General features: G+C 44.1%; 1 protein-coding gene across 4 annotated transcripts in view; it reads left to right on the top strand.

Moving 5' to 3' along the window:
- MCU (mitochondrial calcium uniporter) overlaps window positions 1–22,768 on the top strand; it is a 167,643-nt gene that overhangs the window by 139,337 nt on the left and 5,538 nt on the right. Inside the window, exons 1-5 of one of the 4 annotated variants that reach the window (XM_065551998.1) lie at window positions 2,227–2,320; window positions 5,213–5,692; window positions 13,144–13,248; window positions 17,630–17,790; window positions 18,599–18,805. In XM_065551998.1, the coding sequence (XP_065408070.1) occupies window positions 5,425–5,692; window positions 13,144–13,248; window positions 17,630–17,790; window positions 18,599–18,805 (741 nt within the window). In that variant the 5' untranslated portion in view covers window positions 2,227–2,320; window positions 5,213–5,424. Of the gene's footprint in view, window positions 1–2,226; window positions 2,321–5,212; window positions 5,693–13,143; window positions 13,249–17,629; window positions 17,791–18,598; window positions 18,806–22,768 lie in introns of those variants that run through there. The other 3 variants (XM_065551999.1, XM_005301737.5, XM_005301736.4) reach the window with 3 other exon arrangements.

Raw genomic sequence — 22,768 nt, forward strand, 5'->3', positions numbered from 1 at the left:
TCAAGAGATCAGAATTTACAAACTGGCATTAAAAACTTCCATGTTACAAACTGCAAATGAAGGCACACCTTATAAATGTTACTTTAATTTCATGTTGTTAAGTAAGCCACCTATCCAGAACAAAAACATTGTCTCAATCTTTGCCAAGCATATTTAGATTTATTGTTATACAAGTCTGTACAGGGCAGTGGTTCTCAAATTTTTGTGCTGGTGACCCCTTTCACATAGCAAGCCTCTGAGTGCGACTCCCCATCCATAAATTAAAAACACTTTTTAATATATTTAACGCCATTATAAATGCTGGAGACAAAGCAGGGTTTGGGGTGGAGGCTGACAACTTGCAATCCTCCATGTAATAACCTTGTGACCTCCTCTCCCCCCCCCCCCCCCCCCGAGTTTGAGAATCTCTGGATAGGGTGCGTGTGTTACTTCTTCCACTGCATGCGAATGTAAAAAGAATGTAATTGCCACACACAGGAGTGTGTCTGAAATCTCCCACAACACAGCCATGCAGTTTCAAGCTAAAAGAAGCTTTAATATACATTTCTGCCACCCCCCAAAAATTGTAAGTGGATCAGAATTCAAAGGGGTCATTGCCAAAGCTCCTTGTGCTAGATCTCCAGTTATATGTACATTTGAAGAAAAATCTTTGGAGAGCACTTTTGTAGTCTTGTATCCCAGAATAGTTCTGCAGGTTAGTGAAAACATACAGTATAACAAGTGCTCCAAATTGCAAATATTTCCTGCTGAGAGAATGAATAGCCCAAAAGTTTTGTATAGATCTGTGATCTTAATTAAATTGGTGGATAAACTAAATATAAGATAAACCAGTCACAGTTTGACGAAAGTGTCATTTGCAAAGAACTATAGTTAACCTTTCTAATATCCACTTTTACAAAACTAGCTTTAAGAAAGGAAGAATATAATTGTCCAGCAAAAATTCATGCTAAGTAGTCTTCTGCTAGAACTATATGTACCCAGTATTTTTATGTGACAGATATTTAATAAACAGTGAACATACTTAAAGTGCAGTTGTACCAACTACTTACTCGATCCTTGCCTTGATCATTTATTCATTACTAAAGCAGTTTCCTCCTTTCTTTACAGTTAAAGGGCTCAGATACTGAGCTTTTCAATAGCGTCACTGTGTGACATAAGGCAAGGGAATCTGTTGCTAAAGAAGGTAATCTCTAGTGAAATGAAGGTCCAGTTCACCAAACTCATGCTACAAAATGAAAACCGAAGACTTCTACATTGTCTGCTTTATGGCTCCATAGCTCAAGATAACTGTAGACGGTGCTTGTGCAGGATGATCCAGTGTGCTAGTGAGAGTTGCAGCTTTTCATATACAAACATAAACATTGAGTGTAGCCAGTGAATACATATAGACTAGCGTTTACAAGCTAAATTTAGGAACCAGATATAACAATAAGTTTTAAATGAACCAGGGAGGGTGAATAAAAGGAAGGACAGGTGAAATTTTGATACGATTATGCAATTTATGTAGGATAGTTTGGGTATGACTTGATGAGTTCTGAATCTTTTAGTCTCTCATAGTGTACTTTGGTATTTCACTTTATTCCTTCAAGTAATTTTGTTAAATGTTCAACCCTAAGTATTAATTTGACACGCCCATGTTTTTTAATGTTAATATTGAATACACTTCCCAAGGTAATACTGACCACATTTTCTTAAAAAACAAAAGAACACCACACCACACTGCATTTTTGAGGCTTACATTTGCAGAGTTAAAATTTCAGACAGAGTGCAAGGATGAAGTTCAGTCTCCCACCCCTAACTCTAACTGCTTAACTGGAGGTTTTCCAAAAACCTTTGTGTTTTCATTAAGTGACCGGTTTACAATAAAAAAAAAAAGGTAGGAAAATTGTGTACGTGAAATAGTATATGCATGACATTACTTTTAAATGCATGATATAAGTTAGAATATTGGTTTAAAATTAATCCAGAGTGACATGCTAAAAATAAACATTTTGTACTCGATTACATATGCCTCTCAATCCTACGGGTCACATACCACACAGGGGTATCAAAGGGCTAGGTCTGACAAAGATACTGCATATTGGTTGGCTATCTCATTATACAACTACCTCTTTGACTTTTCCCATATCAATTCCCTGAGGCCTGATGTTTCTATTTCTTGGGATCTATTGGGTTGGAAATATTGAGGTCCTCAGTTTCATTCTTACCTGAGGCTTTTTCCCCCAGTAGTAAAGGTTTGACAAGGCCTGACCTTCACTGGAAGATAGGAGGATCAGCCATGATCCAGCTGAATTATGGGCCTATTCCAGCTGTAAATAAGGTTTGAGAATGATATATTTTTTTTTTAAGTTCATTGTATAAGGTATTGTGAAGAAGACACAGTATAGTCACAGACCAGTCATCCTAAGGAAATGTGGCTTCATCTACACTTGAAATTTTTTGGAAATCTTATACTGGTGCTAGCAATTGAGGGTACTGCTAGTATAGACTTGTTTGCAGCATTTTTATTACTGTCATCTAGATCTGCTTTGAGCAGATGGTGATGAAAATGCCAATGGCCAGTTTACACACTTCCACCAGTGTTCGAGACAATGGAACTGCACTTGTCCTAGTGTCACTGTGGAAGTTTATCAGATAATTGCTAGTGTAGAGACAGCTTGAAACAGCATCCCCTCATTCTTTCCAGTAATGGAGAAGGTCCACGGGCTATGTGATCAGACTAGCATTTTAAATCCAACATTTTTTTACATTGAACTAGAGCCTAGCACATACTAGCCCATGGTCTCCATGCTTATATATAATTTGTATTAGATTTTATATTATGTTGTGTGCATACCAGCCACAGGATCAATTAATATTTTAAAAAAACATAATATTAATATGTTAATATTTTGAAAAAAAACAAACAATTTAACTTCATCCAGTTTGTCACAGAATTCCTTCTGAGCTCATTTCTCCACAGTAGAAAAATCATTAATTTACCTGACACTAACCGATATCCTGTAGATATACTGGCAATATAGTAATGTGAAAGAGGTGGCAAACATTGACCTCCATTATCAAAATCATAAGTAACCTAAAAATAGTTGCTAGCATGGGATTAGAAATGCCATTTAACTGTTCAAACAAGCACAACTTTTTTCAGATAAATCTGATATGATTGCTTTTTACTTTCTAGTCTACATTTTCAAAAGTGACTAGTGATTTTTGGATCCCTGACTTTAGACATCTTAAAGCACTTCAAAAGTATAAGGGAATGTAATAAAGAAATCTTTGTGTTTCATCCTGTTGCAGTGTCTGGAAGTGTAAAGCAATTAAACATCAATACCACCTGTAATTCTTTTGAAATCAATGTGTTATCCTTTGGGAGTCTTTAATTGTAGATATCACTGTAGAGGCCTTGTGTCCTGGCAACACATGCCAAGAGTGCACTGCTTTTGGTGAGCAAAAAGTAAAAATGACATTCATTATGGAATTCAGGCCAGGTTACAAGTCATTGTAAAGGGCTAATTCAACTCTGGCTTTGTCTTGTTCAGACTACATTACATTTCTTCTGTTTTGTTCGTTAAGTTTTAAAACTCAACTTGTATCAGTTCTAGAAAATTGCCATCAGCTTTTTGCACTTTTCCAGTGTGTGTGTTGTTTTTTTTAATTAGTGTCTCCTAATAGCAATTTACATTCTCGAAAGAGAGGGTAGGAATAGTGTGTGCAGTTGAGTTAGTTTTAATAAGTTGATCTCATTGGTTCCCCCCTCCCCTTCAAAAAAAACAAACCATATTGTAGACACTGGGGCCTCAAAAAGTCAGGGAGGTTTTCTGTAAGGAGTATTCTTTCCCAGCATTGGGGTCAGGTCTAAGACATGTGTGACCAGGGCATCATCTGAAATTAAAATATTTCCAGTCTCTGATGTAACAGTTTGTGCTACCAGCATGGAGTATAACAGAAAATGTGCATGTGAATTATGCCTCAGTAGAAAAGTCAATAAGCACCACATATTGGATAGCTTAAGAGGTCTCTGATAAGCTACTAATTTACATTTGGCTATCTCCCAAAGGTGAAAGCACTTTTTTTTTTATTTTTTTTTATTTTTTTTGCTTGGGAAAATAATCTAGGTTTTCTGCCATGATTATGTGAGAGCCCAGGGGAGTCCTTAATAATAATTTGCTGAAAAACACTCTGAATGTTTTGAGGCATAAACTTTTTAACGAATATGTAAGCTCTTTACCATATACATTTCTACAGACAATTAGAGGTTTTCTCTCTCTCTCTCTCTCTCTCTCTCTCTCTCTCTCTCTGTGTGTGTGTGTGTGTGTGTGTGTGTGTGTGTGTGTGTGTGTGTAATGGTTTAGAAAAGAAAATTATGTATCCCTTCCTTTCAGTGAAGTGCAAATTTTGATGCAGGAGAATATGGATACCCCTACACTTTAGGAAGTTATATTTATTCTAGTCAGGACTGTTTTACAGCTGCATAAGTAATATGAGTTTACTTTGAACAACTGACACTTTGCATATAGATTACATAATCAACGACCACTTGCATTTTTTTCATCAGACCACATAAAATAAAACACAATATTGAACCTGTGATGGTATAAATTGAGTGTTTTTAAATTCAAGTTGTAGATCTCCAAGTACCCTGATGAGGTTCACTGTAAGTCAGATAGAGAGCTGAATAAAAATTAGCAAAAGAAATGTTACTATAGAAATCCTAGCAGTTTAATGCAGGCTCTGATCCATAGACAGATCTCAAACCACTGGAAGTTATAGATAGAGGTTCCCAATTGCTTATTGGAATAGAAAGACACAAACTCTGGTTCTCTCGAAGATGAGCTTCAGCAAAGGCCAAGGAATTTAGCCACATGACCTGTTAACTTGGGTAAGTAAACTTATGTTCTAGAGCACAAACTAGGATTAAAGAGAGGAAAAGGTAGTATGTTCTGACAGAATTCTGACTGTCCGCTTATTGGTCCTACTTAAGGCTGATTTGTTCATTATACACAAATAGGGAAAAATTGAATTAATCAGAGTAAAAACATAATTTTTCTGAAGTATGTCCTTTTGCTGGATCTCCTAGTGTGTGATCTGTCTTTATTTCAGAGATTACAATCTGAAAGACCTTTTGTCTTGCAAAGTACCAAATGTTTGGTGCTTAGATTAAAGAACATTTTTTTATCACTGCTGCTATTAATTACCATGCACTTTTGTCCAATAGCTACACTTTCATCATATCTCTAAGAATCACACTCCACTTTAAGACTTTCCAACAAAGCACCAGAAAGTTAATAGATGCTGTGAACTTGTGGGGAGGGAGAACTTCTGATATCCTTCAACACGAAGATTGATAAGGCTGTCTGTGTAGTAATAAACAATAATTAAAAACTTGGAGCTTCCACTTTGATATTTAACCATCCCTGCCATGTCTTCATGGGACATATACAAGATTGTTATACAAGGTATTTTTTTTTCCTTATACTGCATATTTGGAAATGGTCTGTCTTGAGTCTAATATTCTTTTCTCTAGATGTGACAGTGGTTTACCAAAATGGGTTACCTGTGATTTCTGTGAATCTTCCATCCCGGCGCGAGCGTTGCCAGTTCACGCTTAAACCTATCTCAGACTCTGTTGGAGTGTTCTTACAACAGCTGCAGGCAGAGGACCGGGGAATTGACCGGGTCGCAATCTACTCCCCAGGTACGATTATTTATGCAAACAAATGGACTACCCATATCACCTTATTCCATTCAACTATAGCACCTTTTCAGACCTTAAACTTTTTTAAAAGTAATGTCTTGAACATGTTTACCAGTGGAAGTGCAGCCTCCAACATAGGGAATATTCTATTAGTTCTGAGTGCATGCTCATATACTTCATGGACCGGGTAGACAGTAATGTGGAGGGAGAGGGGACATTTCTAACATCAAGCTTCAACTTAGAAACTACTTTTTGCTATAGCTATAGTTTCCTTCTTAAAAAAGTGATTCATAATGAAAATTGCGTGGAGCAAGAGCACACTGGCCCTTGCTGCAGCATTAGTTACTGTAACTGTGTGAATGTAACAGCTCAAACAACCTCATTTTTAGAAGTTGCATAGGTATTTGGGAGTTTAATGATTGAGGATATCAAAGTGGCAAAGAGGAGCTTCACATTAATACCTCTGAATGAGAATCCTTTTAGCAAAAAAGGTAAATCAAAGTACCATGGGGCACTTTAAAAAAACTACCTTGAGAATAGAAATATAAACATGGATTAATTAACTTGTTTTCCCTCTCCCTGCCTATCAGATCCAAATATCTAGAAAGGTGTTGGCATTTTCTCACTGTGAAAATTAGGTCTTTTTTGTAAATCCATGCTTGATAGTGGCACCAGCATCCAAGTATGAGAGACTATCCATGGAGACACTCTATTGAAAGAAGTCCGAGAAGAATCACTTTTTTTTTCCTTACTATGGTCTTCACAAAATTAAATCATTCCAGGAAGAGTAGAAAGGGTCTGCTGCTGTTCAAGTATTTTTTCTTTAAATATATTTTTAAACCCTACAATCTAAAATATTCGTTCAGTTGAAATTCTGTTTAACAAGCAAATGGTTTTGCTTTATAGAGATGCTCCCTCATGAACTTGTGTAGATAGCCTGTGCCCTGTCTCCAAACAAGTTTTATTAATCACGCAAAGTACAGTTGCTCAGCTAAACTGCCTTATGGCCACTGTAAGTCCTGATTGTGGTTACCCTAATGTCTAGACTGAAGGCATGGCAGGAGTGTACTAAAAAAACCTGATTTAGAGACTCTGCTAGTGACACAACTGGAGCCCTCTAATCAGTTTGCAAGAAGGAGTGTTCATAGAGCAAAGTACACTCAAGTACTGTGCTTAGATCACCCATGGTGTATGCACCACCACAGCTTTAAAACAGTTATTCTTCTAGCGATTGCTCATATCCATTCCAAGTAGGTGTGTGCGCGCCGCGTGCATTATCGTCGTAAGGTTTTTCCCCTAGCGGTACCTGTCTGGTTGGCAGTGGAGACCCCTGGAGTGGTGCCTTCGTGGCCATGTATATAGGATCCTTCTTACCACCAGTGACAGTCATTGGAGCAGCTCTCGTTCTTGCATTTGCAAGTGCTTCCCTACTGGTCATCTTTCTTGTCTATCTGTAAACAGTTATGTAGCTTAGTTGTAGTTTAGTTTAAGTTAGTTAGGTTTATGTTGGGGGTCCCCTCCCACCCCCGCAATAACCCCTTCCCCAGGACCGGGGCATGCTTCGATCTAAGGGCTTCAAGTCGTGTGAGTCGTTCCTTAAGCCTATGTCCACAGGGGGACTACGCGATTCCTGTATTAAGTGCCTGGGTGAAAGTGAACAGATGTAAAATCTGCAGGGGCTTTATCTCCAGAACTAAAAAGGAGCGGAACTCTTGGCTGAAACTCCTCCTCATGGAGTCAGCCCTTCGCTCCCAGTGCACCGGCCTTGGTGCGGGAGGCTTTGGCGCTGAGGAAGGACTCATCTAAGGAGCCCTGGCACTGTCGTTCCCTGGCACTGAGAACCAGCTCCAGCATGCGGCACCACTCGCAGTCCCCGGTGCCACTCAAGAAGAAAAGGACTGATAGGGGGCGCTCCCCTACCAAGCCATCGGAGTGTGCAGGTCCATCAATCCTGGTGGACTCCGTGGTACAGAAGGAACTGGAGGAGGATCTTGATCTTCCCTCCATGCTGGACATGTTCAAGGTAGCAAGGGACCTGATTGCCATGACGGCACAGCCTGCTATCCCATCAGCCTGCTCAGCAGCAGTAGCACCAATGCTTGTCCACCACAGGAGCAAGTCCACTATGATGTGGCACCGTTTCCCATCGCTGCGGCACCATTCCCCAGCAATGTCTGGATCCACTCCACCATGGTCGGGCTCGGACGTTTCTTCTGAGTCAGAGGCGGACTCCTACGTGTTTGCCAGAGCTGGTACCACTCCCAGCACTGATCCCCAGGCGGGATGAGGGGCAACCGGTGCCCATAATGTCTTGGTCCCCTCAGTGGCAGGGGTCGACTCAGTGGGCATTTTGGACACCATGGACCTATCACCAAGCCCAAGTGCCGGAGTCCAGGGCCATGGTGTCAGAGGCCCATGTTTGTTGCCTAATAATCCCCTCGGGGTTGGGATTCACTGGCACAAGCGCTGGTGCTGTAGCCACCGCAGCACCAGGGACCACAGCAGCCACCTGCGCAATGCAAGGGGCGTACATCCAGGCAGCCCCCCCTCCGCCCCGGGTCTGGAAGACTCCATGCAACCAAAGGGGTCATCCTCTTCCTCACCTGATGAGGCAGTGGCATGGACATCCATCACATTGCCTGCCATGGACATTAGGGCCCATCAGGACCTTCTTAGGAGGGTGGCCCAAAACCTTAATTTGCAAACGGAGGAAGTCATGCAGGACATGGACCCGATGGTCGATATTTTGGCCCCAGAAGGGTCATCAAGGGTAGCCTTGCCCCTTGTTAAAGCTATCCAAAACACTGCCAAGGTATTGTGGCACACTCCTGCCTCTACTAACAGCTAAGGGGGTAGAGTGGAGATACTTTGTGCCATCCAAAGGATACAAGCACCTGTTTACCCACCCCCAGCCTGCGACCCTGGTGGTGGAGGCAGCTAACCATAAGGAGCAGCAGGGGCAACTGGAGCCAATGCCTAAATCCAAGGAAGCCCAGAAGCTGGACCTCTTCTGTTGGAAAGTATACTCCACCGGAGGACTCAAGCTTCGGATAGCTATTCAGCATGTGATCCTAAGCTGCTATGCTTATAATTCCTGGAACACTTTGGCGAAGTTTCAGGCATTCCTCCCAGCGGACTCACGCTCCAAATTCTCAGTGGTCCAGGAGGAGGACAAGGTGGTGACCAGGACATCTCTACAGGCGGCCCTGGACTCTGCTGACTCAGCTACCTGCACTATAGCCGCGGCAGTGTCTATGAGGCGCAGCTCTTGGCTCCAGGTTTCTGGGCTCTCGCAAGAGGTCCAAAATACTATCCAGGACCTGCCCGTCAATTGCTCTGGCCTGTTTGCAGAGCAGACTGACTCAAGGCTGCATAGCCTTAAGTACTCACGGGGGACCCTTAAGTCCCTGGGGATTGACACACTGGCCCCTCAAAGAAAGCCGTTTAAACCCCAGACCACCACACGATTCTACTCTGCCCCTCCTAGACAGTATTTTAGTAGAAAGCAGGGCAGGTGTAACAGGAGGCACCCATTGCAGTCCTCCTCTGGCCAGGGGTAGGGCTTGGCTAAACTGTAGTTGGGCGCAAAGCCAAACTTTTGAAGGTGCACCCAAGGACAGAGCACTAGCTCAATGCCTGGATCCTTTCCCTCCCTTTATGAACTGTCTATCCCATTTCTACCATGTCTGGTCTCAAATCACCTCAGACTGCTGGGTCCTGAGCACGGTGGAATTGGGATATTCTCTCCAATTCTGTTCCCTCCCACCCACCTTCCCCGTCCCTCTTCAGGGACCCTTCTCATGAGCAACTCCTTATGCAGAAGGTGCAATCGTTCTTTCTACTCGGGGCGGGAGAGGAGGTTCCTCTGGAATTTAGGGGCAGAGGGTTCTACTCCCGTTATTTTCTAATCCCCAAGGCCAAGGGTCGTCTCAGGCCTATTCTAGACCTGCAAAATCTCAACAGATTCATGAAGAAAGTAAAGTTCTGCGTGGTCTCCCTGGCTTCCACCATCCCTTCCTTGGATCTGGGGGACTAATATGCCGCCCTCAACTTGAAAAACGCATACTTCTATGTCTCCATAATCCCGTCCCACAGACACTTCCTGCGATTTCTGGTCAGTGATAAGCACTATCAGTTCACGGTCCTCCCATTTGGACTATCGGCAGCTCCTCGGGTGTTCACCAAGTGCGTGGCGGCCTTTCTTCACAGGCACAAGGTGCAAGACTTCCCATACCTGGAATATTGGCTCATCCAGGGGCGATCTCGAGCTCAGGTGGAGGAGCACATGAACCTGGTGCAGACAACATTCCTTAGACTGTCTCATCCTCAATGTGGCAAAATAGACCCTAACCCCCCACTCAGAGAATAGAATTCATTGGGGCCCTCTTGGACTCCACCCAAACCAGGGCGTCCCTTCTTGAGTCTCGTTTTCTGACCCTAAGTGCCATTATCAAAGGTCTCCATCAATTCTCAACCACGACAGCCAGGCATTGCCTAAGATTGCTGGGTCACATGGCGGCTTGCACCTACATAATGCAGCGCGCAGGGCTGCGGCTCTGCCCTCTCCAACCATGGCTGGCTGAGGTGTACAGGCTGAGCCGGCACATGCTGGACAGGCTGGTCACACTCCCTCCTCGGCTCTTCCAGTCCCTCTGGTGGTGGCTACCGACGCAGGTGGTCTATGTGGGAGTACCTTTCTCCAAGCCACAGCCATTGCTCTCACTAGTCACGGATGCGTCGGTGCCGGGGTTGGGGGCACACCTGGGTGACTTCAGGACTCAAGGTCTATGGTCCCAGGCAGAACTATTGCTGCACATCAATGTCAGGGAGCTATGGAGCAGTGCGTCTAGCTTGCTAGACATTTCAGGCCCGTCTTCAGGGCAAATGTGTTTCAATGTTGACAGACAACACCACAGCAATATTCTATATAAACAAACAGGGTGGTGCTCGCTCTTCTCTCCTGTACCAAGAAGCCCTCAAACGGTTGGACTTTGCATTGCCCACTCGATACAGTTAGCAGCATCGTACCTGCCGGGCTCACAAAATGAACTAGCCGATCACCTCAGGAAGTTCTTTCATGGCCACATATTGATCTGTTCATGACCCGCAGCAACAGGTAGTGCTAGCAGTTTTGCTCCTTCCTGAACCACAGCCCCGGCTCCATCTCAGACACCTTTCTCCTCTCATGGGTGGGATAATGACTGTACACGTTCCCACCCTTTTCTCTCATCCTCAAAGTCCTTCTCAAGGTCCGCCAGGACAAGGAATCCCTTATTCTTGTAGCACCGGTGTGGCCCCGCCAACACTGGTTCTCCACACTGTTAGACCTCTCAGTGGAACCTCATCACGCAGGACCAGGACCACCTCCAGCATCCCAATCTGGAATGTCTCCACTTCACAGCATGGAAACTCCATGGCTGAACTCATTAGAGCTCCAGTGCTCCGATTCAGTTAGGGAGATTCTTTTGGGCAGTAGAAAGCCCTCCACTCGTGCCACTTATCTGATCAAGTGAAAACGGTTCTCTGTTTGGTCCTCGCAGAGGGGTATCCCTCCACTCCAATCCTCAATCCTCTTTTATACTGGATTATTTACGCTACTTAAAGCAACAAGGGCTGGCGGCCTCAGCAATTAAGGTGCACCTGGCAGCTATTTCCACTTTCCACCCAGGTGTGGCAGGGCAGTCAGTATTTGCTAGCCCCATGGTTGGACACTTCCTTAAGGAGCTAGACAGATTATACCCACAGGTGCGGTAACTGGTCCCCCCTAGTGGGACCTCAACCTGGTCCTCTGCAGGCTCATGGGACCCCCTTCGAGCCTCTAGCAACCTGCTCTTTGCTCTACCTCTCTTGGAAGGTTGCTTTCCTAGTGGCCATAACCTCATCCAGAAGGGTATCTGAGCAAAAAGCGTTAACTTCTGAGCCCCCTTATACAGTTTTCTATAAGGACAAGGTCCAGTTGCCTTTCCCTACAAAGTAGTGTTGCAGTTCCTACTGATGCGAATCAGGACATTTTCCTGTCAGGGTTCTTCCTGGAACCGCATGCCAATGACAGGGAGCGTATGCTCCATTCCCTGGACATTAGACGTGCACTGGCTTTTTACATCGAACATACAAAGCTGTTTAGAAAGTTGATGCAGCTCTTCATCGCCATCGCTGTAAGGATTAAAGGGTTTCCTATCTCATCCCAACAAATTTCTTCTTTGATCACAGCCTGCATCAGGACGTGCAATGACCTGGCAAAGATTCTGGCCCCAGTGTTGACAGCACACTCCACCAGAGTGTAGGCTTCGTCTGCAGTGTTCCTGGTGCAGCTCCCCATTCAGGACATCTGCAGGGTGGCGATGTGGTCGTCTATCCACACCTTTGTCGCACTACGCCATCACATAGCAGGGTAGGGATGATGCTGCTTTTGGTAGAGCAGTGCTCCAGTCTGCAACTCGGTGAACTCCGACACTTCCTTCGGGAACTAATTGGAAGTCACCTACTTGGAATTGATATGAGCAATCACTTGAAGAAAAAATGATTACTTACCTTTCATAACTGTTCTTTGAGATGTGTTGCTCATGTCCATTCCAAGACCCACCCACCTGCCCTCTGTTGGAGTATCTGGCAAGAAAGAACTGAAGAGGTGGCAGGTCAGCAGAGACCTATATATATACAGCCATGAAGGCCCCACTTCAGGGGGCTCCGCAGCTGACTCAACGGGTACCATTAGGGGAAAAACCTTCTGACGATCACGCGCACACACCTACTTGGAATGGACACAAGCAACACATCTTGAAGAACAACAGTTATGAAAGGTAGGTAACCGTTTTTTACTGTGGGGTCACAGACTGATGACACATAGAATTAGATATATTTCTAGAAAACCTTAGATAGGAAATTCAAAAAGGAGCACCCCGCTGGGTTGGATGTGTCAAAGCTGTTGTCAATTCTTACATAGAGGGTGGAAGTAATCATATTTTACACTAGCATGATTAGTAGGACCCTGCGTGGATACAAAATTTGTATCTGCATCCAGTCTGCAAACATGGTCTACAGATATAAAGCAGATATCCGCAGATTTGCAGTGCTCAAATGATTAGATACAGGGCATCCAATGTCTGTACTATTGCAGAACATGGTAGCATGTTAGAATATCCAACTGACAGCAAGACATGACTGGCTCCTGAAAGTCCTAGTTACTAGACCACACACACTACTGAAGGATTACTTTCCTCTATAAATGATTCAGAAAACGAGTCAGTCCTTGCCAAGTCAGGAATATAAACTGGGAGATCTTGAATGGTATGGCAGAGTACTAGCTACTAGGAAATCATTAGAGTTCCTGAACACTTTCTTAGCCCAGAAATTGTATAAGTAACGGTGTCCGCTTCTTCTTTAACTGCAGTAATACAAGTGAATGTTTTCTTCCTAATCCTTAATCAGTCCATCTGTGATTTATCTTACAGATGGTACACGAGTAGCCTCTTCAACTGGCATAGACCTCCTCCTGCTGGATGACTTCAAACTGGTCATCAATGACTTAACATACCATGTTCGACCACCAAAGAGAGGTAAAACCAATTTGTTGCATCTGAAAAATAATTTCAAAAATGTTTAGTAGCAAATTCTGCACTTAGTTATTTAAGGAGCTACTTCAGTCTCACAAACTAATTGACATTTCAAAGGTGAAGGACAACCTGTTTTTATACAAGTATTTCTAAAGTGAATCTTCCTATTGTGTAATCATCCACTTGAAGTCCTAACTTCAATGTTTGTATAATTGTATATAGCATCAAACATTTATAAACAAATATCCATCCTGTTCTCAAGCAACACCCCTACTAATAAAGGAATAAATGAAGAAAACTAGTGGAATTGATTTAGCATTTTTTAACTTTTAATATGGGGTGTTAAGCTCTTTAGTTTAGATCCAAAATGTGACCTCTATTAAAACTACTGTCATCTGGTTTGGAAGAACCCTCCACATACAAATCCTTTCCACCATTCTGAGGCACTTAAGTAGTGGAGATTTGTTTTCTGAATGTGGCACCTACTGTGTTCCCAACTACCTACGTGGCCAGTAGAGGTAGCAAAATCTCACCACCATCTCTGTTACCGAAGCTGTGTTGACAGCTGAATGATGCTAGCCCTCAGCGAAATAAACTAAGCAGAGTGTATAAAGGGTTGCAAACAGGGGCGCCACCAGCCACTTCTTGGTGTGGGGGCTGAGCTGGGCTAGTCAGAAAATTGTGGGGGCTGTGCTCTACATCTTGTGGGCACACATACAGGAGCATGGAGGCTTCCTTGCCCCCACATAGGGCCAGGGAGGAGTATGAGGGCCCCCGCCCCTTGCTGCCTCTTGCTGCAGCTCAAGGTTCAGCCCCGCACACCTCACATCGCCTGCTGCGCCCCAGCACAGTTCAGCTCGGTGCTAGCAAGCCTGCCGCTAGGAGCCCTCAGACAACCACGGCAGCGGGACCGGACCCCTCCCAGCTCCCCCTTGCCCCTGTTGGTGATTCCCCTCTCCCGCACTGTGATTCCTCTTCCTTATCCATGCTCGTCCCCGTCTCTCTTTCTGCATGCTCTGTCCCCCTCTGTTTATTTCTGTGCCTCCACCCCTTCCCCATGCTCAATATGCCAACCTTACTTCTCCGCTGCTGCTGCTGGCAGCAGCGCTGCCTTCAGAGCTGGGTGACAAGAATGGGAAGAGACTGTTTAGGAACGAGTACGGCAGAAAGGGATCTAGGGGTTATAGTTGACCACAAGCTAAATATGAGTCAACAGTGTGATGCTGTTGCAAAAAAAGCAAACATGATTCTGGGATGCATTAACAGGTGTGTTGTGAGCAAGACACGAGAAGTCATTCTTCTGCTCTACTCTGCATTGGTTAGGCCTCAACTGGAGTATTGTGTCCAGTTCTGGGCACCGCATTTCAAGAAAGATGTGGAGAAATTGGAAAGGGTCCAGAGAAGAGCAACAAGAATGATTAAAGGTCTTGAGAACATGACCTATGAAGGAAGGCTGAAAGAATTGGGTTTGTTTAGTTTGGAAAAGAGAAGACTGAGAGGGGACATGATAGCAGTTTTCAGGTATCTAAAAGGGTGTCATAAGGAGGAGGGAGAAAACTTGTTCACCTTAGCCTCTAAGGATAGAACAAGAAGCAATGGGCTTAAACTGCAGCAAGGGAGGTTTAGGTTGGACATTAGGAAAAAGTTCCTAACTGTCAGGGTGGTTAAACACTGGAATAAACTGCCTAGGGAGGTTGTGGAATCTCCATCTCTGGAGATATTTAAGAGTAGATTAGATAAATGTCTATCAGGGATGGTCTAGACAGTATTTGGTCCTGCCATGCGGGCAGGGGACTGGACTCAATGACCTCTCGAGGTCCCTTCCAGTCCTAGAATCTATGAATAGCTGTGTAAAACAAAAGCTCCAACTATTTAAATTCACACATCAAAGTGGTCTCTGAACAGATGAGTCAATGGAGAATTCCCTTTGGAGTCCATCTGCTCACCTCTTTAATGAGCCAGAAGAGGTAATTTCCCCTCTCTGAATACTGAATCTCCCTCCTCACATTCCCACACCCCTATTGGTTCAAGGAATGAGTGAGACTTTGAACGTGTCTCCTAACCATAAACCAGTGGGACCCCAAGCTCTTCTCAACCAGTCTTAAGACACTATACAAAGTTAATCTGCCAATTAACTTCTCATTTTTCCCTTGGTTAAATCAAATATACCATTATATACTTTTCTGTGTTGAGAGGAGAAGTTATTTGTCCCAGTGTAGAACAGTTCATGGAACTCTAATACATGATGATGACTAGACCTGCTAAATTTACACAGCTCAGCTGTGTGGTAGCACAGACAGTAGTAGTGCTGGTTCAGATGGAGTCTAGGATCAGCTATGCAAATTGAAATTTCCAACTCTGGCTCATTCTCCTAGGGAGAATTCCTTGATTAGCTGATGGCTGTAAAATTATTATTCACCAACAATCTCCACCATTAAGTTTCATCTAACTTTTCAGCTGTATTTTCATTTTACAAATACTCTTTCAATATATTTTAGAAAATAAATGCCAAGAAACCACAAAGTTGAGTTAAAAAGATATTTTCAGCCAAGCATTCAGGTAGAAGCTACTTCCTTTTTAAAAGGTGATTTATTGTTTACATTAAAGAAAACAGTCTGCTGATATTTGATCTAAATGAAAGATGAGAAGTGTGGCTTAATATTGAGCCATCTCTTACAATGGAGCTGCTGGTGTTAAAGCTACAAATATTTTTTAGTTTTTACTGAATGGATATTTTTTAAACTTAGCTTGGTTTCCAAGTCTCAGTAAAATCTAGAAATCAAGCTAAACCTGAAGATTGTATACTGCAATTTACTGTATACAAGTTTATATACATTCTAACTCTGGGGTGGGCAGACTTTTTGGCCCGAGGGCCACAGGCGCCAACTTTTGTTGGCGCCGGTGGGTGCTCGCGCCCCCCCCCCCAGCCCTGCCCCCGACTCTGCCCCCTCCCTGCCCCTATTGGATCCCTCCCCAAATCCCTGCCTTGGCCCCGTCTCTTCCCCAAGCACGCTGCGTTCCTCCTCCCCCCCCCCTCCCTCCCAGGCTTGCCGCGCGACACAGCTGTTTTGGAGGGAGAAGCAGGACATGGCGGCCCGCTCAGGAGAGGAGGCGGGGTGGGGAGCTGCCAGTGTGTGCTCCGCCCCCACCAATTTTTTCCCCATGAGTGCTCCAGCCCCGGAGTCGGTGCCTGTGCCAAGAGCCACATCTGGGTATGGAAATTGTATGGTGGGCCATGAATGCTCACAAAATTGGGGGTTGGGGTCCAGGAGGGGGTGAGGGCTTCAGTTGGGGGTGGGGGCTCTGGGGTGGGGCTGGGGATGAGGGGTTGAGGATGCAGGAGGGTGGTCTGAGCTAGGACCGAGGGGTTCAAGGGCAGGAGGGGGATCAGGGCTGGGGCAGGAGGCTGGAGCACAGGAGGGCGTTAGGAGTGCAGGGTCCAGGTGGCACTTACCTGAAGCAGCTCCCAAAAGCAGCAGTATGTCCCCCATCCAGCTCCTTCGTAGAGGTGTGGCCAGGCAGTTCTGCACGCTGCCCCATCCGCAGGCGCTGTCCCTGCAGCTCCCATTGGCCGCGGTTCCCAGCCAATGGGAGCTGCAGGGGTGGCGCTTGGGGTGGGGGCAGCGTGCGTAGCCCCCCTGGCTGCTCCTATGGGTAGGAGCCGGAGCGGGGACATGCTACTGCTTCCAGGAGCTGAGCGGGGCAAGCCCCCAATCCTGATCCCCAGCTAGAGCAGGGTAAGCCCCAGACCCCGCTACCCAGCGGGAGCTTGAGGGCCGGAATAAAACGTCTGGAGGGGCGGATGCAGCCCCTGGGCCGTAGTTTGTCCACCCCTGTTCTAACTTGTATTGACAAATTGACACTGGATAACATATTTTAAGGCAGCCATAATACAAGTAAGTAGAATTAAAATTAAGCTTCCAATCTTTTAACATTGCTTTTCATGGCTTTACAGTGCTTGATTTCTCAACTTTAATGTTTAAATTATTGAGATTTTCTGCATGGAATATATACTAGTTAGTATTTAATTAGCTATGACTCTCCTTTACTGGCTTGCTTGATTTTTAATAAGCATTCCATATTTGGTGTTGGGATAAAGACTATTCTGTTAATTGGCTATGTTGGAATATTTGGGTATAAGGCAGTATAGCCGTTGCTATCAGTTTTTAGGTGCATCTAGCGTGAAGCATAGCTTTCTTCCTAGAAAGTTTCATAACTTTGCTTAAAACTCGAGTGCTGCAGCTCTCCAATAGACTGTTCTATAAATTTTCTCTGCAAGCCGAATAGATACTAATGCAAATCCCTGGAATCCCATAGCTGTTTTGAAGAGTACATGATAACCAATGTGGATAAAGGCACATAAAGCAGTCTCCTTTTTCTTTAGACCTCCTAAGCCATGAAGATGCAACCACGCTGAATGATGTGAAGACATTGGTTCAGCAGCTGTACACCACTCTGTGCATTGAGGAACACCAACTGAACAAGGAAAAGGAGTTGATTGGGCGGCTAGAAGACCTCAAGGAGCAGCTAGCACCCCTGGAAAAGGTGAGATGTGAAATCTCCAATGGAAATCTACTTATCCACTGAACCCATTTACTTTCATGGTTATAATGAAGTCTGTCTTAAATAGTGGCACTAATTGTACATTAAGCTTTAAAACCCATTTGAAACGTAAAGACTGGCTCACTCAATGAGAGGAAAGCCATGTCTATCGTCTTCACAGAAATAAATAGTATCGCTGCATAGAGTTGAAACGTGGTGGCTTCCCAAATTGGCCCCACACACCAAGACCCCACATTCTTGCAAAAAGTGTTTTCATTTTTGAACCATTTTATTTATTTAATTTGATAAGAGAAAAGAAGAAAACACAAATAAAGCAAACAAGACAGGCTAATAAATATTTTGAACCATATTGATTTCAAAGCAATATTTTGATACAGTAAAAGTAAGAGATATCATAAGTAGTTGTAACAATCTCCAGAGCAGCCATTAGTATAAAACATATTAAAAGACAAAGACTGAAAATAGTGGATCAAAGCACACACCAACAGCATAGTGATGACAATCGTATACCTACGTAGTCATCTACATTTCTGACAAGAATATAAATGGTGCCGTGGCTAAGTTTCTATAATTTAAGCAAAGTAAATATGTGAGATGTGGACCCAAAAGAGGCTAGAGTTAGTTTTGGGTTCCCTGAGCTCTTTCTGCATCAACTATAACACTCAAATTAAGCACCTGTAAACTCTAACCACTTTCGTAGAAAGTATACCTTTATTTTTTACCTGATCTCAGAATGACTGTCTCAACCCCATAAGGTATTGAGAATACAAAACTGTTTGTTTGTGTCCAGCAGGTCAGAATGGAAATCAGCAGAAAAGCAGAGAAGAGGACCACCTGGGTTCTGTGGGGTGGACTGGCCTACATGGCCACTCAGTTTGGGATTCTGGCCCGACTCACCTGGTGGGAGTACTCTTGGGACATTATGGAGCCAGTCACCTACTTTATCACCTATGGTAGTGCAATGGCAATGTATGCTTACTTCGTAATGACACGTCAGGTAAGACTTGCCCTCTGTGTTGTCATCGTCTTAATGACAGATTTAGCTTATGCAAAGCTTTGAAAAGCATGCCCTTTGGACACCTTCCTGCCCCCTTTCACGATACCTTTATTTCTCTCCCCCAACACACACCAAACTTCCCCATTCACTACTGGTGGCATGAACATGAAAATTACCCTAATCTGTTACTGGATATGCACTAGCTATTCATAACTGAGGCAGTATCTTGCTGGTTGAGGAGAGTACTATTAGTCTGCCATGATAAAACAGAGCTATCAGTAGGTGTTCTCTGTGCATGTGACTAGCTTTTAATAACTTGGAATTAGATCAGCCTGGAACCTTATTCCTGTAGATCAAGGAGGGTTCTTACCTTATAGAGCACAGAAGGAAAGCTAGAAGAATGTGTTCAATTGGTTCTTTTCCTGGTTTTACTGCCCAATTCTTTCTAATTTGGGAAGTAGGGTAATTTCTCATGTCTATGAGCTCCTATGTATTCCTAGGAGTAATAGGAGCAGCACTTTGAGGGGATGGATGAGAAGTACAATAGTTGTAGTTTCAGAGTAGCAGCAGTGTTAGTCTGTATCCGCAAAAAGAAGAACAGGAGTACTTGTGGCACCTTAGAGACTAACAAATTTATTAGAGCATAAGCTTTCGTGGACTACAGCCCACTTCTTCGGATGCATATAGAATGGAACATATATTGAGGAGATATATATACATACATACAGAGAGCATAAACAGGTGGGAGTTGTCTTACCAACTCTGAGAGGCCAATTAATTAAGAGACAAAAAAACTTTTGAAGTGATAATCAAGCTAGCCCAGTACAGACAGTTTGATAAGAAGTGTGAGAATACTTACAAGGGGAGATAGATTCAATGTTTGTAATGGCTCAGCCATTCCCAGTCCTTATTCAAACCGGAGTTGATTGTGTCTAGTTTGCATATCAATTCTAGCTCAGCAGTCTCTCGTTGGAGTCTGTTTTTGAAGTTTTTCTGTTGTAATATAGCCACCCGCAGGTCTGTCACTGAATGACCAGACAGGTTAAAGTGTTCTCCCACTGGTTTTTGAGTATTTTGATTCCTGATGTCAGATTTGTGTCCATTAATTCTTTTGCATAGAGACTGTCCGGTTTGGCCAATGTACATGGCAGAGGGGCATTGCTGGCACATGATGGCATATATCACATTGGTAGATGTGCAGGTGAACGAGCCCCTGATGGTATGGCTGATGTGATTAGGTCCTATGATGATGTCACTTGAATAGATATGTGGACAGAGTTGGCATCGGGGTTTGTTACAAGGATAGGTTCCTGGGTTAGTGGTTTTGTTCAGTGATGTGTGGTTGCTGGTGAGTACTTGCTTTAGGTTGGGGGGTTGTCTGTAAGCGAGGACAGGTCTGTCTCCCAAGATCTGTGAGAGTAAAGGATCATCTTTCAGGATAGGTTGTAGATCTCTGATGATGTGCTGGAGAGGTTTTAGTTGGGGGCTGAAGGTGACAGCTAGTGGTGTTCTGTTATTTTCTTTGTTGGGCCTGTCTTGTAGGAGGTGACTTCTGGGTACTCGTCTGGCTCTGTCAATCTGTTTTTTCACTTCAGCAGGTGGGTATTGTAGTTTTAAGAATGCTTGATAGAGATCTTGTAGGTGCTTGTCTCTATCCGAGGGATTGGAGCAAATGCGGTTATATCTTAGAGTTTGGCTGTAGACAATGGATCGTGTGGTGTGTCCTGGATGGAAGCTGGAGGCATGCAGGTAAGTGTAGCGGTCAGTAGGTTTCCGGTATAGGGTGGTATTTATGTGACCATCGCTTATTAGCACAGTAGTGTCCAGGAAATGGACCGCTTGTGTGGATTGATCTAGGCTGAGGTTGATGGTGGGATGGAAATTATTGAAATCATGGTGAAATTCCTCAAGGGCTTCTTTTCCATGGGTCCAGATGATGAAGATGTCATCAATGTAGCGCAAGTAGAGTAGGGGCGTTAGGGGACGAGAGCTAAGGAAGCGTTGTTCTAAGTCAGCCATAAAAATGTTGGCATATTGTGGGGCCATGCGGGTACCCATAGCAGTGCCGCTGACTTGAAGGTATATATTGTCCCCAAATGTGAAATAGTTGTGGGTGAGGACAAAATCACAAAGTTCAGCCACCAGGTTAGCTGTGACATTATCAGAGATACTGTTCCTGATAGCTTGTAGTCCATCTTTGTGTGGAATATTGGTGTAGAAGGCTTCTACGTCCATAGTGGCCAGGATGGTGTTTTCTGGAAGATCACCGATGGATTGTAGTTTCCTCAGGAAGTCAGTGGTGTCTCGAAGATAGCTGGGAGTGCTGGTAGCGTAGGGTCTGAGGAGAGAGTCTACATAACAAGACAAGCCTGATGTTAGGGTGCCAATGCCTGAGATGATAGGGCGTCCAGGATATCCAGGTTTATGGATCTTGGGTAGCAAATAGAATACCCCTGGTCGGGGTTCTAGGCATGTGTCTGTACAGATTTGTTCCTGTGCTTTGTCAGGGAGTTTTTTTAGCAGATGGTGTAGTTTCTTTAGGTAATCCTCAGTGGGATCAGAGGATAATGGCCTGTAGAATGTGGTGTTAGAGAGCTGTCTAGCAGCCTCCTGGTCATATTCCAATTTATTCATGATGACGACAGCACCTCCTTTGTCAGCCTTTTTGATTATGATGTCAGGGTTGTTTCTGAGGCTGTAGATGGCGTTGTGTTCTGCATGGCTGAGGTTATGTGGCAAGTGATGTTGCTTTTCCACAATTTCAGCCTTTGCACGTCGACGGAAGCAATCTATGTAGAAATCCAGTCTGTTGTTTCGACCGTCCGGAGGAGTCCATGCAGAATCCTTTTTTTTTGTAGTGCTGGTAGGGAGGATTCTGTGGGTTAGTATGCTGTTCAGAGGTATGTTGGAAATATTCTTTGAGTCGGAGACGTCGAAAGTAGGATTCTAGGTCACCGCAGAACTGTATCATATTCATGGGTCTGGAGGGACAAAAGGAGAGGCCCCGAGATAGGACAGACTCTTCTGCTGGGCTAAGAGTATAGCTGGAAAGATTAACAATATTGCTGGGTGGGTTAAGGGAACTACTGTTGTGGCTGCTTGTGGCATGTAGCAGTTTAGATAGTTTAGTGTCCTTTTTCCTTTGTAGAGAGGCAAAGTTTGTCTTGTAAATGGCTTGTCTAGTTTTTGTAAAGTCTATCCATGAGGAAGTTTGTGTGGAAGGTTGGTTTCTTATGAGAGTATCCAGTTGTAGTTGTAGTGCCCATAGTTGTAGTGCCCATCCAGCTCCCTCTCTGTCTGACCAACTTCCGTGCCCCTTCTGCCTGTCTGCGCCCCCTTTCTCAGCACTCCAAGCCTGTAGAAAAACCCATTCATACTCACCTGCTTGAAGATCTGCAATTCTTATTCAAATGCTTGTCTGTATGTATTACACTGTAAGTGCATGTGCCCCCCATCAGTCTTGCAGCCAGCAGTGTCCACTAGGACCATGCATATGCTTTGAGTATTCCTGTGCTCCTGTACAGAGGGTACCAAAGCGCAGTGGACCCAACTGGTTGCTTCTCACCACCCAGGGCTCCAAGATGGAGCTTCTCAGTGTATACCCCTTTACTCATCCCTTTCTTGCTTTTCTGTAAATATTTGTGTACATATTAGAGTTAATTAGGTTGAGATAGTTTGGTAGTTGCCAATTGGCAACATGTTGATAGTTTTTATACATTTCTTAATTTGTATGTTTTTCTTTTCTCATCAGGAGTTTGCCAGTACTGGAACTTAATAATGTCCCCTCCCTAAGCCTCCTGCCTTTCAGTCTTGCCCTGCTTGCCAAGTGGCAGTTCCAATAAATGATGGGCATATAAGATGTCTTTTTTTTTTTAGGAGAAGGACACATCCCTGATATGTGGGTGATGTGCAAGTCCTTTTCTAAAAGGATCTAAAAGCTAGGAAAGCACATTTGAAAATGTT

Source organism: Chrysemys picta, chromosome 7 (genome assembly GCF_011386835.1).
Source record: "Chrysemys picta bellii isolate R12L10 chromosome 7, ASM1138683v2, whole genome shotgun sequence".
NCBI classification, from domain to species: domain Eukaryota; kingdom Metazoa; phylum Chordata; order Testudines; family Emydidae; genus Chrysemys; species Chrysemys picta.